This window comes from Podarcis gaigeae, assembly GCF_964106915.1.
Source record: "Podarcis gaigeae genome assembly, chromosome: 2".
Lineage (NCBI taxonomy): Eukaryota > Metazoa > Chordata > Lepidosauria > Squamata > Lacertidae > Podarcis > Podarcis gaigeae.
Genome location: NC_139679.1, coordinates 34,753,836 through 34,769,709, shown reverse-complemented (window position 1 = coordinate 34,769,709; position 15,874 = coordinate 34,753,836). Strand labels below are relative to the sequence as shown.

Here is a 15,874-nt window from a genome sequence, read left to right as displayed (position 1 = left end):
GGTGATTGGCTGAGGGATGTGGTGACCTCCAGGTATCCAGCCTGGGGAGGATGAAGCCAGCCCAAATTACCAGGAGCTGCACTGGGATCTGGGGGGCTGCGTGCGACCACACAAAAGGCACCCCCATTTGATGTGGGGAGCGGTCATTGTGTGTGGGCTGTCATTCATTGGTGCCAAGGTGTCCAAGAAAAGAGGAAGAGATGAACTACAGCTTGGCTCTTTGTTCTCTCCCACATCTACTCAAATGTGTGGTGATTTTTCAGCCAAGAAGAAAGGGATCGTGTCACAGGAGGGACTTGATATTTGCATGTTCCTCTGTGCAACACATTGTTGCACTTTCAAGAGGACTGATTAAAATCAACAGGCTGCTCTCCAGCTGTATTGATAAGAGCTGGAAAATATTCCGCAGCTACTCTGAATGGTGTGGAGTTCAATCTCCCATTATTTACCCGCAGCTCACTTAAACGATCTGGATCACTATGTCACCAGGGTGGCTTTCAATATTCTGTTCCTTAAATATTAATCAAAACCATTAGCTCTCAAATGAATGGAAACTGCATGCATGCAGGGCTCATATGTTCTTTGGAAGAGATGGGAAACCAAACATCAATAGTATATTTATATTTGGCCCATGCATACACTATTAGACGGCATAATGACTTAATAGTAGGTGGCTTGTTGTACTAGCATTAAAGCAGCATCCAATATAATTCCTCTGAACGGAAAAGATAGGTAGGCAGATGGCAGCTCCCAAATATATTACATTGGAATAACTGCTACTCACATCCTTGTTTGGCTTGACAGCAAGCAATCGGCATAAACCCCACAAGGGATTTATATGAGCCAATTCTGGGTTTCAGGTTTTCCCCTATACTTCTGACAAAGTAACCCTGACAAATTCAGAGTTTACATGTCTAAGAATTGCCACCTCTAACAGTGTGTTCCCACAAGGTATAAATTTAATCCCTCGGAAACGGGCTGGGAAACTGACCATGGCCAAAGACAGAACATAAAGGTTGTGTGACTTAGGCCTGCAAACAGGTTCTGATGCAAAATAGAGCAATTAAGTTTTTCTGCCTCTGTTTTGGAAGACATTTCCCATCTGCAGAATGTTGCCATCATAACCCTCCCTGCCTGTAGACTCCCAACTGGGTTTATTACTCCCAAGTGCTCCACAGACATTATATGAGTGAAGCTCACAAAGCCCTGAAATGTAGGCCAGTTTTATCTACATGCATGGATGGTTCAATCAACAATGGCTCATTTAAGCCACTCCTGCAGGGATGGGGGACCTGTGGCCCTCCAGCTGTTGCTGGAACTGCAACATCTATCATTCCTAAATACCAAGGTTTCAGACACAAAATCTCTCCCAGTCTTACCTGGAGATGCGGTACATTGAACTTGGACTTCTGCGTGGAAGGAAGATGTTCTGTCACTGAGATACAAACTTTCCCCTAAAGAGAAAGCTAGCTACTTCTTTGACCTTCTCACTGTGGGGTGTGAAACACAGAGCAGTCAAATACAACATTCCTAGAGTGGATAAGTTTAGACATGAAGAGGGATGTTTGTCCAGACAGTAGATAAACTTTCTGTTTCCTCCTGGGCTGGGACAAACTTCCTCTAAATGTGACCAGAGGTGGGCATGACCTCACCTGTGCAGGTAACAAAAGCACAGGGCTGGCCACAACACCTCTCTCTTCTCCATTTTGCTTTCATCAGCCTGAGATGCTCTCTTGGCCAAGAGAGGACAAAGGAACTATCTCCTTATGGGATAGATTCCAAGTGTATATATTTTGTAACTTAAGTCTGCCTTCTGGGATCCATCTGTGAACAGAATGTGTGAGTAAACTATTCCTTTTAGGAGGGAATAAAGGGGAATTACCAGGAAACTTATTTTAGAAACTTAAGCAAGCCTGGCAAACCTATCCGCTGTGTAAGTTTAAAAGCGGAATGTTACTCTGTTAAATTATAGAACTTGTTAACGCAAGTTGGAAAGGATATAATTAAACAATATATCCTTTCCTGCCTCCCTGAACATTCCCACACTCACCCCATACCTCCAGCATGTCCCAATATCTGCCTCCACCCTCTTTTATTCCATTACCATGTGGGCGTACCAGTTTCAGCATTTTCAAGTTATGCCCATGTAAAAGATTTAGTAGCAATCCTATCCGCATTCAGCTCATGTAACTCAAAGACAGTACCGCACTGATATTTCCCAAATTCTCCAGCTTAATTGGACTATAGATCAGATTATTTGATGTCCAGTCATGGATGTCAGTTCACAATCTTCCTTGTTCTCAGCTTCACAAATTCCCATTTTGACATAATCATCCAGCCAGTGTCAACATGCACATTTTACATTGCTACCAAATTCCAGAAACCCTGTATTTGGGGACAGCATTGTTATGGGTTTCCCATGTGGTTGCTATGAATAGGCCTAGCACTCTGGGTTTGCATTAAGGCAAGAAACCTTTTCCTTCTGCCCAGAGCTACATTGCCTCAAGGGTAACCTGTCAGCAGGATTGAATCAGTAATGGGTGGCTTAAGGCAATGCCTGGTCAGAGTCTTGTATTTGACAAAGGAATGCTAATAGCCCAGGAGTCTCTCTCTGTAGGAGCTAATTGTTAGACAATTGTTTCTTGGTACAGAGAGCTTGGAGCATCCTGAATTACAGAGAAACCTCCGAGATTCTGGGAGGTGACATACTCACCTACCCAGTAAAGACTAATTGTGTGCATGTGTGTTTGTGCATGCAGATGTAAGGCAGATCCTCCAAGTGTCCCTATTTTCCAGGGACAGTCCCAGATTTAAAGAAGCCATCATGGTTTCTGATTTGACCCCCCCAGAATGTCCCACTTTTCCTTACGGCATCCCTATTTTCGTTGGAGAAATGTTGGAGGCTATGGAGTTATGCGACCCTCTCAGTTGAGGAGATAACTATAAAACCTTTAGAAGATATTGGAAGACAGCCCTGTATAGGCAAATTGTTTTTAATGTTTAATGTTTTATTATGTTTTTATATATGTTGGAAACTGCCCAGAGTGGCTGGGGCAACCCAGCCAGATGGACAAGGTATAAAGAATAAAATTATTATTGAATTGGACATTCCTATTTTCATTGGAGAAATGTTGGAGGGTATGGTAAAGGAACAGAAGAGAAACTGCAGTTTTGAGGCCAAGTTAACCTGGGAGAGATACACAGAGAGGGATGAGCTGATTTAAGGGTTCTATAAGGAATGTGGGTGGCGCTGTGGGTTAAACCACAGCGCCTAGGACTTGCCGATCAGAAGGTCAGCGGTTTGAATCCCCACAACGGGGTGAGCTCCCGTTGCTCAGTCCCTGCTCCTGCCAACCTAGCAGTTCGAAAGCACGTCAAAGTGCAAGTAGATAAATAGGTACTGCTCCAGCGGGAAGGTAAACGCTGTTTCTGTGCACTGCTCTGGTTTGCCAGAAACGGCTTAGTCATGCTGGCCACATGACCCGGAAGCTGTACGCCGGCTCCCTCGGCCAATAAAGCGAGATGAGCGCCGCAACCCCAGAGTCGGTCATGACTGGACTTAATGGTCAGGGGTCCCTTTACCTTTTTAAGGTAACAGGAGATGGGAAGGGAGTGTTGCTGTCCCTCTGAAGAGAATTTGTTGCTGGAGTGTTAAGCTGTCTGCCTTTGCCTATGCTCAGCCTGCATATTTGTAAATAAACTCATACAAATCCAGATCATGGTATATGTTGCCTCCCCTTCAGGAACTCCACATTAATCATAGTAGTGGTTTTTTGTGTGCTTGTATATTTTTTAATTTTTAAGTTTTTAAACTGCTTTAAACTATTTTAAATTGTTGTAATCTGCCCTGGAACCTTAGGGTGGGTGATAAATTAAAATCCTCCTCCTATTTTTCTGGGCAGCGCTGGTGCAGAATCCCAGCCCTTCTTAGGACTGACACCAAGCCCAAGATAGAAAAATCCAGGTCATTGCACACAGACTCATGTAGGATTGTGGCACTGTCACAGTCTCCCTGCAGGACAAATACACAAACATTTCCACACAGTTTCATTATTACATACAGTATAGCTCTCTCGGTAATTTTGTCTTCTCCCGCTACAAGAATATAGGGTTGTAAAATTGAACACATACCAAAATCTCCCACCTTTGGTAAGCAGAAAGTAACATACAGTGCTAACCACAACCTTTGGTTGAACTTCATTATATTATTCAGAATTTTATTTTTATCACCGAATCATGCAGTTCAGTCAGGTTTTTCAGCTGCAAACTGCAGTTTCTCCAGAAGAAGGAAGAAAGGGAGATGCTAGAAGGGAACGTACAATCTAGCCTGCATTTCTTCGAATGTCTTAAGACATAACCGCTTCCTCATATTCTCAAGGTGGTTTACAAAATGAAGAACACAATTAAAATGGAAAAGCAAAAAGAAAAACCCACAATGAACTAAAAGGGCACAAAATAATAACGTTCTAACTTTAGGTGTTGACACGATTTTACCACCATCTTTTAAAATGCTTGGGGAGATGTTGCAAGGGGAAGAAGAGCTGATCAATAGTAAGGTATCCTTTAATTGGAAAGGGCTGTTGCTCTGCAGTAGAGAAGATACTGGCCACCAGATAGTCCAGCTTGGAATATGTTCTGATTTGCTTTGACTAATGCAGTGGTTCCCAATCTATTTTTGGCCATGCCCCACCTAAGCATCTCTAAAATCCTGACCCCCCTACCCCCATGACATATAATTCTTATTATTCAAAAAGTGAACTATTCATGTGGAGTTACAGATAGGTAGCCGTGTTGGTCTGCCATAGTCAAAACAAAAAAAATCCTTCCAGTAGCACCTTAAAGACCAACTAAGTCAGTTCTTGGTATGAGCTTTCGTGTGCATGCACACTTCTTCAGATACTGCCATTATCTGTTAATAACTCATTCTGGAATTGCACCCCTTAAAAATCAAATTGCCCCCCTGTGGGGCACATGCCCCATATTGGGAATCACGGGACTAACGGTTAGGCATTTATGTATTTATTCATTAACTATATAGGCCACCCTTCACTAGGAACTTACAAGGCAGTATCTAGTAAAGGTAAAGGTACCCCTGCCCGTTCGGGCCAGTCATGCCAGACTTTAGGGTTGTGCGCTCATCTCACTCTATAGGCGCTGTCCGCAGACATTTCCGGGTCATGTGGCCAGCATGACAAGCTGCAACTGGCGGGCCAGCGCGGCACACGGAACGCCGTTTACCTTCCCACTGGTAATCGGTCCCTATTTATCTACTTGCACCCGGGGGTGCTTTCGAACTGCTAGGTTGGCAGGCGCTGGGACCGAGCGACGGGAGCGCACCCCGCCGCGGGGATTCGAACCGCCGACCATGCATCGGCAAGTCCTAGGCGCTGAGGTTTTACCCACAGCGCCACAAAATGCAATAAAAGTCAAATGCAACACAAATGACACAACAGTAAAAGCAGCACCCATAAAATCACCAGAATCACAAAACTGAGCAGAGCCATAGTCCCATTCTTCTCCGTTCTACACAATAACATCCACGTAGCTGGCAACATAGTGAGATATCCCACCTCATCTCACCTGACCTATATAAAAAAGCAGTGCTACCCCGGAAGCATTCATTCCTGGTTTCCTGCTACACATTGCCCAGGATCCTAACATTAAGTCCCACCAAATGAAGTTGGCATCAGAAGTTTCCATTTGATTGGGCCACATGCTTGGAGTTTGTTCCCAGTTTGCTCGTGAAACATAAGCCCTTCAGTGTGCTCTGCTCACCTACCATTCTTGCAAGCTCATTTGCACTGTAATAGGCAAGGAAAAAAGTGAAGGGAAAGTTGCTGGAAATCGAGCAGGAACTTGCACTTAAATAAAATGCATGCACCAGAATATATAGCATACAGTGGAACCCAGCAGCAGTATTTCCATTCGGCCAATTCCCAGAGGACAAGAGTGTTCTTTTAATCCTAGAGTTTCTTTGGCACTGGGTATAAAGCTGCTGAACCTTAATTCCTTAGTCCTGGGAGCTGCATTGGCAGTTTCACTGCAGGGTTGAGCCAGCTTTGTGATATCAAATCATTATAAGTATTCCTTTCCCAGTTATGCTCCAACATGAGCACTTTCCTCGCTGGTACCAAGACACTAGAATTTATAACCCATTTACAACAAATACACGAAGCACAGAAAAATGGCAGGTCCAATGCTGGCTGATGGGGCCTCCATACAGAAGAACTTGCAAGTTGCAGGTAGATTCAGTTGTGCTCCTGACAGTCACTGCATTGATCCCCATAGGAAACACTGCTTGTCCAAATTGGCTAGCTATATTAGTGCAAGAGTTATACCACTGACCTACCACCTCGTTACCATAAACTGTGCAATGGACCACACAGAGGAAGATGAGGCTCTAGATCTGTTTGTGGGTGAAGAACTACTAAGACCTTCTTCAGGATCATCTGGCTGGTGGACACAACTCTACCACCCTCCTCTAATTCAGAGGGTGAGTCTCCCACAGCGCCCATCTCACCAGACCCAGAGAACCTGAAGACTGCAAAAAAAAGAGAGAGAAAAAGACAAGGACTCTTTAATAACCAACACCTCCAAAGGAGGTGGGACTCACTACATGAGAAATCCAGTCAACTCATATAAGGCTCCGGCTACAGCTAGGTGCTTACAGAGATAACCGCTTGCACAGCTTTAAAGACAGTAATTTGTATAGAGAGTATAGGACTTTGTGAGCTCTCCAAGGTCCTGCACCTACCTTGAATTCCTGCCAACACAGAGCAGACACTTCTAGGCATCCCCTGTGAGGACAGTAATAGTGGCAACTTCCTGTTCCACTTCCTGTTTGGGCATTGCCACTGCTGGGGAAACTTGCCTTCCAAAAGTGTGTCAAGTGCCACTTGTTCTCCAAAATGGGGCATTTCACTCAGCTGTTTTGTGTGCTTTGCAGAAATGCAGAAATGTTAACAAGAAGCCTACAGCATATCCACATCAAGTTTATCTTTTTTTAACAGCTCACTTCTCCATACAAAGCACTCCTCAGCACAGGAGCTGGTTAAATCAGGAGCAGAAGCTGCACCCCACATCAATGCTGCATCAGTTTAAAAAAAATGAGTATCTCATTAATTATCAAATGTGAAAGCAATTTGAAGAGGGTGGAGAGGACAGAGAAACTTAGAAGGTTTTCCCATCTTATATTTTCCTTCACTCACAGTTTGAAACCTCCCCTCCTCCCCTTAATAGGGTCCCAGGGGCAGCCACCACTATTGAAAGGACAATGTGCCAAATAATAAGGAAATATTCCTAGGAGTAAAGCAATTGAAACCAGGTTCGTGCAGTTCATAATCTGTTTACCAAATTGAGTATTATGAAGGATTTGCTCATGACTCAGGATATTTCCACATTTCATTTGCCTGCAGAGCATGAAACAGAGAGTTTGCTTGCTTTGTTAGTTTTTCTAAAGGTCTCCTCCTCCTCCTCACCTAAAGTCACCTCTATGCTGGTCTACCCTGCTTTCTTCTGCTCTCTGACTCTGGACCTTGTTGAGTGGATGAACATAACCCAGGGTGGGGAACCTGTGGCCTTTCAGATATTGATGGACTACAGCTCCCATCATTCCTGACCAGTGGCTATCCTGGCTGGGGCTGATGGGAGCTGGAGTCTGATAATATCTGGGAGGCCATGGGTTCCTCATCCCTACAAGAAGGTCCCGTATTTCCTTATTTCCACCTTGCTTGTCTTCAAAAGACATTGGGTAGTTATTAACATACCAAAGCAGCTGTTGCCCTTCTTCCTATAGTGCCCCTTTATATTCCATTTATAGGAGTGACTTCTACTTTAACTCTTTCCATGGTGGTGGTAGCATTTTTCTTTCACAAGCAACTGTTACCATTTGCACCTTCAGGAAACCCTACCAGTTTGGGTAGTGCCTTCTACTTGAGATCCAAATACAAAATCACTCACCTACTAGTGGTTCCCAGTGTGACTAACATTTTGGGTCACCCAGAAGACAATTTGGAGACATGACAATTCTAAAGAAAACAATCAGCAGCATAGTTGGTGCTGCACCACTTACAGGCTTACAACATGACTGAAGACTCTTCCATACAAAACAACAGCAACATCCTCCTCCACACAGGAAATGATGCCAGGAAGAATTATAGTCTAGTGCTCTCCCCAACATCATTCCCATACTTATGTTAATATGTGGACGTCTTTCTTTATTCATTTTTGTATCTAGAATGGAACATTCAAATCATGTGGGCCTCCACCTGCAATCTGAAGTGGTACAGTCCGGACACATGCTTACTTTCTCTGTGAGGGTCCGATCCGATTTGACACCTGTAACTGTATCTCTCGCATTTTTTAACTGATAAATTCATCTGCAGGAGAAGTAGATTTGTACTGGGGCTGTTGATTGTAGCACTGGGTGAACATTTTTAACCATTCTCCTCCCCCCTCCCATGCCATTTCCCTGATATGAATTGCCTGCCCCCAGAGCTAATATTTGCTCCATGCGGGGGGGGGGGGGGACGACCTGTAATTCTACCTCTCCTATCAGCAAATTGGGACAGGGAGTTAATGAGTCAAATGGAAAATCAGTGAAAAGGGGGGGAAAGTAGCCCTAGTCTAAATACCACCCTCACTCAGGTGGCTTCATTTAGCATTTAAAAAAAAATCAAAAAAAATCACAGAAGATATGATTATGGGTTTCCCAATGTCACTTCTAGTTGGCCCAGAGAACTAGGCCAACATTACAATGAGCTGACAGCTAGACTGCCGGTGCTCATCCAACTTCATCAGAAGGCAGGGGGAACGATAAACGAAGCCTTAAAAGTTTGGTACTCCTGTAATTCAGGTATACTGGAGTGTCTGACAAGCTTCTGACAAGGTGCAGGCTTCAATAACCCATTTATACCAAGACTTATAGGGCTGATGTAGCCACAAGAGGGAAGATGAGCCAGACAATGAAAGGAAGCAATTTAATTTCAAGACAACAACCAGTTTTCAGAGAAGTCCAAGTCATTAAACGTACACATGTGCACTGGGGTTTGACTTCAGGTGGTATACAAGAGCCCCATCATCTCCTTGGTTATAATAACCTTGAAAAGCTCTCCAAAGGAATATTTTAAAAGTGTCTAAACCTTGCTTCTGTTTCTTTCAAACAAAGGATTGAACTGAACTGATGCTTCTGTCCTAGAGGCGGACCACCCCAAAGAAAGAACATGTCACACAGCAAACAAGTTATCACCTAAATTTTAAAGCATGTAATTGTCAAGGAAGCTGATGGGGGGGGGGGGAGAGGCAGACGACACCACAGGCGCGCGCGCGCACACACACACACACACACACACACACACTAATAGTGGGTTGCATCCCATTAAGTTTTTTCTTAGCATAGACCGACTGAAATTAATAGACCTAAGATAGAATAAACCCACTGAAATTAATGAACATGCCTGAGTAGAACTAACACAAGATACAACCCAGTATTTTCACATATCACAGAACTTTCCCAACACTGGACTTCACGAGTCAATATTTTAAATATTTAAAACTCAGTAAAATATTATAGACACACACACACACCCTGTCACTCTGGCTGCCTGGGGCTGATGGGAGCTGGAAGGGTACGGGTGTTCCACCCTGCCATAAACCATCACTCAATGCTAATGAAAATCCAAGGAAACTGAAGTCATCACTCCAGTATACCTGAAGGAGCGTCTCCACCCCCATCGTTCTGCCCCGACACTGAGGTCCAGTGCAGAGGGCCTTCTGGCGGTTCCCTCGCTGCGAGAAGCTAAGTTACAGGGAACCAAGCAGAGGGCCTTCTTGGTAGTGGCACCTGCCCTGTGGAACACCCTCCCACCAGATGTCAAAGAGAACAACAACTGCCAGACTTTTAGAAGACATCTGAAGGCAGTCCTGTTTAGGGAAGCTTTTAATGTTTAATAGGTTATTGTATTTTAATATTCTGTTGGAAGCTGCCCAGAGTGGCTGGGGAAATCTAGCCAGATGGGCGGGGTGTAAATAAATCATCATCATCATCATCATCATCATCATCAGGGATATCACCATGGAGTGTGATGCATGCAAAAACAGGTCCATCACAAGGCCCTCCAAATCGACTGTTGCTTCTGTTCAGTCAGGCACTCTAGCAGTACCACTTAGAACCAGGAACCATGAGCATGATGTTGATGTGGTGACAAATTCCTACACCCGCAGCAATAGCCTCCTCAACATCCATGGCAATCTTATTAGAAGCTGCAAGTTTGCTTGCCTGGAATTTTGATTTATTTATTTTTATCACCAACTGGGGACAAGGGAAACAAGGCAGCCTGGCAATCCACCTGGGTCACAAACACCCAAACCGCAGAGAGCATTTAAAGATTCAAACTCAGCATCAATACATCCCAAGAGCTAATCTTATGGAAGCAGCAGCCACACACCTTAGATACATAGGACTGGATGATGGGAATAGGTACAAATGGAGGCATTTGGAAGCAATAACTTACTACTGATCAAGAACCCTGCATGGCTGAAATATGCAGCCATCAAACCCATTAAGTTGAGTTAATAGAGGTGAAGCCTTATTAAATTCAGGAACTATTAGAGCCATAAGGAATAAGTGGCTTGAGGACTGCAGGCTATGAGAGGGAGAGAGAGAGAGAGACTGACTATAGAAAGATACAGAACACAAGGATGACAGAGACACAGCGATCCTGTTATCCAGAATAGAAGCTGCCCAGGCACTATAAGAGAGGGCTTCCACCCAAAAGACTCTGATTGCAGGGTGGAACCACATAGTTCACATGGCAGGTTCCCAAAAACTCCCCTTAGGGTCCGTTTTAGACAACACACCCTATTTCTCTTTAAATTCAATGATTGTTTGTATCTCCTCTTCAAATTATCCTAATTAGTCCTTCGAAATAAACAAGGGGCTTAACTAACAGTTGTTGTTCAACAGCTGTGTTGTGTCAACAACACAGTAGACAAAAACAGTTCCATTCCCTGTAATTTGCTGGCAAATTGGAAGTTTCTTGCAGTGCTGTTCTTCATGGGGTTCTATAAATAAGCCACAGCCTGGCATTAATGTCCCATCACGTTCAGGACTCGTTCTCGCCATCTTTTGGGCTCTCCAAACATTGCAGATATTTACTTGGATAGTTCAAGAGGGAGCTCGGAGGAGCTGCTATATGAAAATATGCAAGCTTGGGACCAGAGTCTTTTTTTAAAAAAAGACAGTGCACAAATCATGGTTTAGTTTCCACAGCTGATTTCCATTTGATGGATCTGGTTTAAACTTCACTCCCCTCCCCTATAAAAGTGTATGCAATTGCAATGAATTTACATGCAGCACCAAATTCTCTCCTATCTCTTTTACTTGCTCTCCTTAAGAACTCTACAGTTTTTGTTGGGGTTCTTTTTAACCATGAGAAGATCCCTGATGGATCAGACCAAAGACCCATCTTGTCCAACATTCTGTTCCCACAGTGGCCAACCAGATGCCTCTGGGACGCTCACAAGCCGGATGTGAAACACTTCCTGTCCCATACATTCAACTTCTAAAGCACCAGGCATAAACGATAAAGATCACATTGAATAAGCCTCCGTCCCTCTCCTTTGTACCATAGCTTTCTGTCTCCTTGATGTTGTTTCATGCAGTGGTTCCAATTTTAACTCTTTCTCTGCTCTGCCCTACGTCCTACAACTACCCCCCCCCACAGAATACATCTGTACCTTGTGCAGAAGGTCCTCATTGTAGTAAGTGCTGCTTTGGATGCCAGTCCCATTGGCACCCATCCCCGAGTAGTCATAAGGGCTGCCAGCCCCGCTCTGATATCCCCAGTACGTCTCCATTTCTCTTCTCCAGGCTAATTTTATTGCGTCAATGCTAAAAGCGCCGGCTCAGGGCCAGACCTCAATGCAGCAAGCGAGCGCAGCAGTTCTCCGGACTCAAGCCTGCTACATTTTCCTCCTCTCCCGGAGAAGGAAAAGGTGAGAAAGAAACGCATCTAAAGAGAGCTCGCCCTGAAGTGAAGCTAGGCTAGAGGTACGGGAGGCGGCGGCGGCGTGCGGGAGGGAGGGGGGCGGTTGTTGACAATCTGGGTTTCCTGGGACTGCGAAGTGCTGAGCAAGCGAGAACCTTGCAGCTTTTACTGATCCATAAAGCTGCAGCGCCTGGACAGGGTTTCAGCACCAAGGCCAGCTCCGGCAGCACAAGAAGACCGGAAACTCCTCGGCCAAGAAGCACCACGGAGACCTCTCCACCGCACCCGCTCTAAGCACAGATCAGCACTAAGAACAGCACCCGCAATACCTGGGAGACTAAGCCGTCAGCTACATCCGCGGCGAGCCCCACCCAACAGATATTAATGCATTGTAATAAAGGTTTTTGACGTCGTCCCTTTAAGTGCCCAAACTTGAATAAACACTCTGCTTTTCCTCTTACATCACACTGCCCCCTGGTTCCTTTTCCGGCACTACCAGCAACTTTCAAACTTATCACTGCGGATTTCAGAAGAAACCAAAGGAGTGAATGTGTCTGAGAACGTCCAGCTACAGTTTTCGATCATATACGGTGTAAAATCTGGCAAGATTTTTCGCTCCCAACAGCTTTCAATATCCTTCTTTCCTCCAGGTGCGGACAGCCTCTTTGCCGCTGTCAGATGCTCATGGGAACTGATTTTATCATTGATGCAAGCAGAGCCACACAACTCCGGAAAGGAAGATGTAGCACAGATTCCTAAATAAAAGTGAGCTGCCGGAGGCAATCATTCACTGAGAAGGTGGCTTGGAGCTTTTGTACCAGTTTGCCTCTCGTTTGCATTTCAAAGGGGGGAAGGTAGAGTCTTACTTGAGCAATTCCCTTTAGATACCAGAAACAGATTTCACTGGATACAGTATTAGGTAAAGGTAAAGGGACCCCTGACCATTAGATCCAGTCGTGACCAACTCTGGGGTTGTGGTGCTCATCTCGCTTTATTGGCCGAGGGAGCCGGCGTACAGCTTCCGGGTCATGTGGCTAGAATGACTAAGCCGCTTCTGGTGAACCAGAGCAGCGCACAGAAACACTGTTTACCTTCCCACCGGAGAGGTACCTATTTATCTACTTGCACCTTGACATGCTTTCGAACTGCTAGGTTGGCAGGAGCAGGGACTGAGCAACGGGAGCTCATCCCGTCGAGGGGATTCGAACCACGACCTTCTGATCAGCAAGTCCTAGGCTCTGTGGTTTAACCCACAGCATCACCCGCGTCCCTGGATACCCACTGGATATTAGGTAAAGGTAAAGGTACCCCTGCCCATACAGGCCAGTCTTGCCAGACTCTAGGGTTGTGCGCTCATCTCACTCTATAGGCCGGGAGCCAGCGCTGTCCGGAGACACTTCCAGGTCACGTGGCCAGCGTGACAAGCTGCATCTGGCGAGCCAGCGCAGCACACGGAACGCCGTTTACCTTCCCACTGGTAAGCGGTCCCTATTTATCTACTTGCACCCGAAGGTGCTTTCGAACTGCTAGGTTGGCAGGCGCTGGGACCGAATGACAGGAGCGCACCCCGCCGCGGGGATTCGAACCGCCGACCTGACGATCAGCAAGTCCTAGGCGCTGAGGCTTTAACCCACAGCACCACCCGCGTCCCTCCACTGGATATTAAGAGACGTTAAATCAAGCATTCAAATACACAACCAATAATATGGATGCCTTTTGTTTGCCAGGCAAATTCAGAACCTGAAGCAAAATTGATCGCCATAATTATTATTAAACACAATGCAAAAAGCAACAATTTTCCAAACTTTGTTTCACTGGGAAATTCCAAGACAGTGATTGACAGTCGTTGCCCTCAGATCTCTGCCTGAGTAAGGACCGAAACTCCCAAGAAAAAGGAATGACTGACTAGGTAATGCTGAGAGACGGTGTGGTGTAGTGGTCAAAGTGTTGGACAGGGACTGGGCAGACCACGGTTCAAATGCCAGCCTGGCCATAAACCTTGGGCCTCTTCTTGTCTCTCAGTCTTCCTCTCAGGGTGGTTGTTAGGATAATATTAAGAAAAGGGAGAACATGCATGTGACCCTGAGCACCTTTGAGAAATGGCATGATTCTATTTATTTATTGCAAGTAGCTCAAGCTACTGCACATGGTTCTCCCCCTCAATTTGCACTACAAAACCCTTTAAGGTAAGTTAGGGCTGAGAGGAAGTGACTGGCCCACCCACTGAACTTCATGGCCAAGTGGGGATTTGATCCCTAGTCTCCCAGGTCCTAGTCCAACACTCTAACCACTATACCACACTGCCTAAATGTAATAAAACAATAAATAAGATGTAAGATGCAGTGAACAGGATATAGGTCATACAAGCTGCTGCTTGAGTTTGGGAATACGTAGTATGACAAGTAGATTTAATTCCCCTTTTAGAAGGTAAGGGTAACTATACAAGTGGAATTGATTCTGCTGTTGGTATTTCTTTTCCAAAATCTGGCCGTGACTTAAGGCGGCAACTTTCTTTTACACACAATTATTCTTCCTAGTATGAGACAGAATGACCACATGTTTGAGGTAACTGTGCCTATCCCTAACAATATCTTGGAGCATCAAGCTATTTTTCTCTTTTTTAAAAAGGAATGTTGCTGGAAAGAAATGTTCAGTGCATTTATCCAGATCTTGGTTATTTTTCTAAATTATGTTGTTAAATCACAGGGATGCTCATGTCAGTTTACAGTCAAAGAGGAGAGTTTATCCATATATCTGGTCAGGAGGAAAATGGGAAAAGGGGAAGTTCCAGAGCTAGCTCTTTAAAAGGTCAATTTCCATTTAAATTAGATGGAATATTGAATATTTAAAGAGCCCTTATAATACTTGATATTTGTGTGTGTGTGTGTGTGTGTTTGCAAACATACAAGCAGAGCAAGCAGTTTCTTATAGCAGAGAGTACAACCACTAATCATGTACAATTCCACCTGGCTTGCTGATGCTCAGAACAAAGTTTCTCTCTGGCAATCACCTGCAGCTCTGCAGGATTTCATTATGCTAACCAAGAGAGTGAAAGAAAATGGGACCATCATTTGTGCCATAGATTTGGCAGCACAGAGAGGATAAGAGTGGATTAGCCGTCACAGGGAAAGGAGCCAACAATAGCGAGCCTCAAAGGACAGGTAAAAAAAGAGGTAACGTCCAGTCAAAGGTGACTATGGGGTTGCAGTGCTCATCTTGCTTTCAGGCTGAGGGAGCCAGCATTTGTCCACAGACAGCTTTCCGGGTCATGTGGCCAGCATGACCAATCCACTTCTGGCACAACAGAACGTGACGGAAACCAGAGCGCATGGAAACGCCATTTACCTTCCTGCCACAGTGGTACCTATTTATCTACTTGCACCGGCGAGCTTTTGAACTGCTAATTTGGCAGGAGCTGGGACAGAGCAACGGGAGCTCACCCCGTCACGGGGATTTGAACCGCTGACCTTCCAATCAGCAAGACCAAGAGGCTCAGTGGTTTAGACCACAGCGCCACCCGCATCCCTCCCAAAGGACAACGATGAGATAAAGCCCTGCTGAAAACTAATCGTGGCCTGAAATCTTGCCAAGCCTACACACTGGAAGTGTGTAGTTAACAGTGAATGATAGCCTTCATTTTGGTCAGGCTGCACCCCTCTGGTTTTATATGGCCTGTGAAACTATGGAAGAAATGCTCCAGCTTTTTATTAGATCTACTGTAGAGCATCTAGAACTGCATGTCCTACTCAAGCTATGGACACACACAGTTTTCTATTAGGGCACTCACAGAACTGATCTCTTTCCTAATCGTTATTAGCAATGCTTGACCTTCAGACCAATGAAGTGCACTGAAAGGATATTTTTAGTCAACTGTGTGCCTCCAAGGG

General features: G+C 45.0%; 1 protein-coding gene across 2 annotated transcripts in view; it reads right to left on the bottom strand.

Moving 5' to 3' along the window:
* The window catches only part of RAB37 (RAB37, member RAS oncogene family), a 73,881-nt gene extending 61,776 nt beyond the window's left edge, over positions 1 to 12,105 (bottom strand). For both annotated transcript variants that reach the window (XM_083728072.1, XM_083728070.1), the window contains exon 1: positions 11,737 to 12,105. In XM_083728072.1, the coding sequence (XP_083584198.1) occupies positions 11,737 to 11,856 (120 nt within the window). In that variant the 5' untranslated portion in view covers positions 11,857 to 12,105. The remainder of the gene's footprint in view (positions 1 to 11,736) is intronic.
* Positions 12,106 to 15,874: the final 3,769 nt, after the last annotated feature.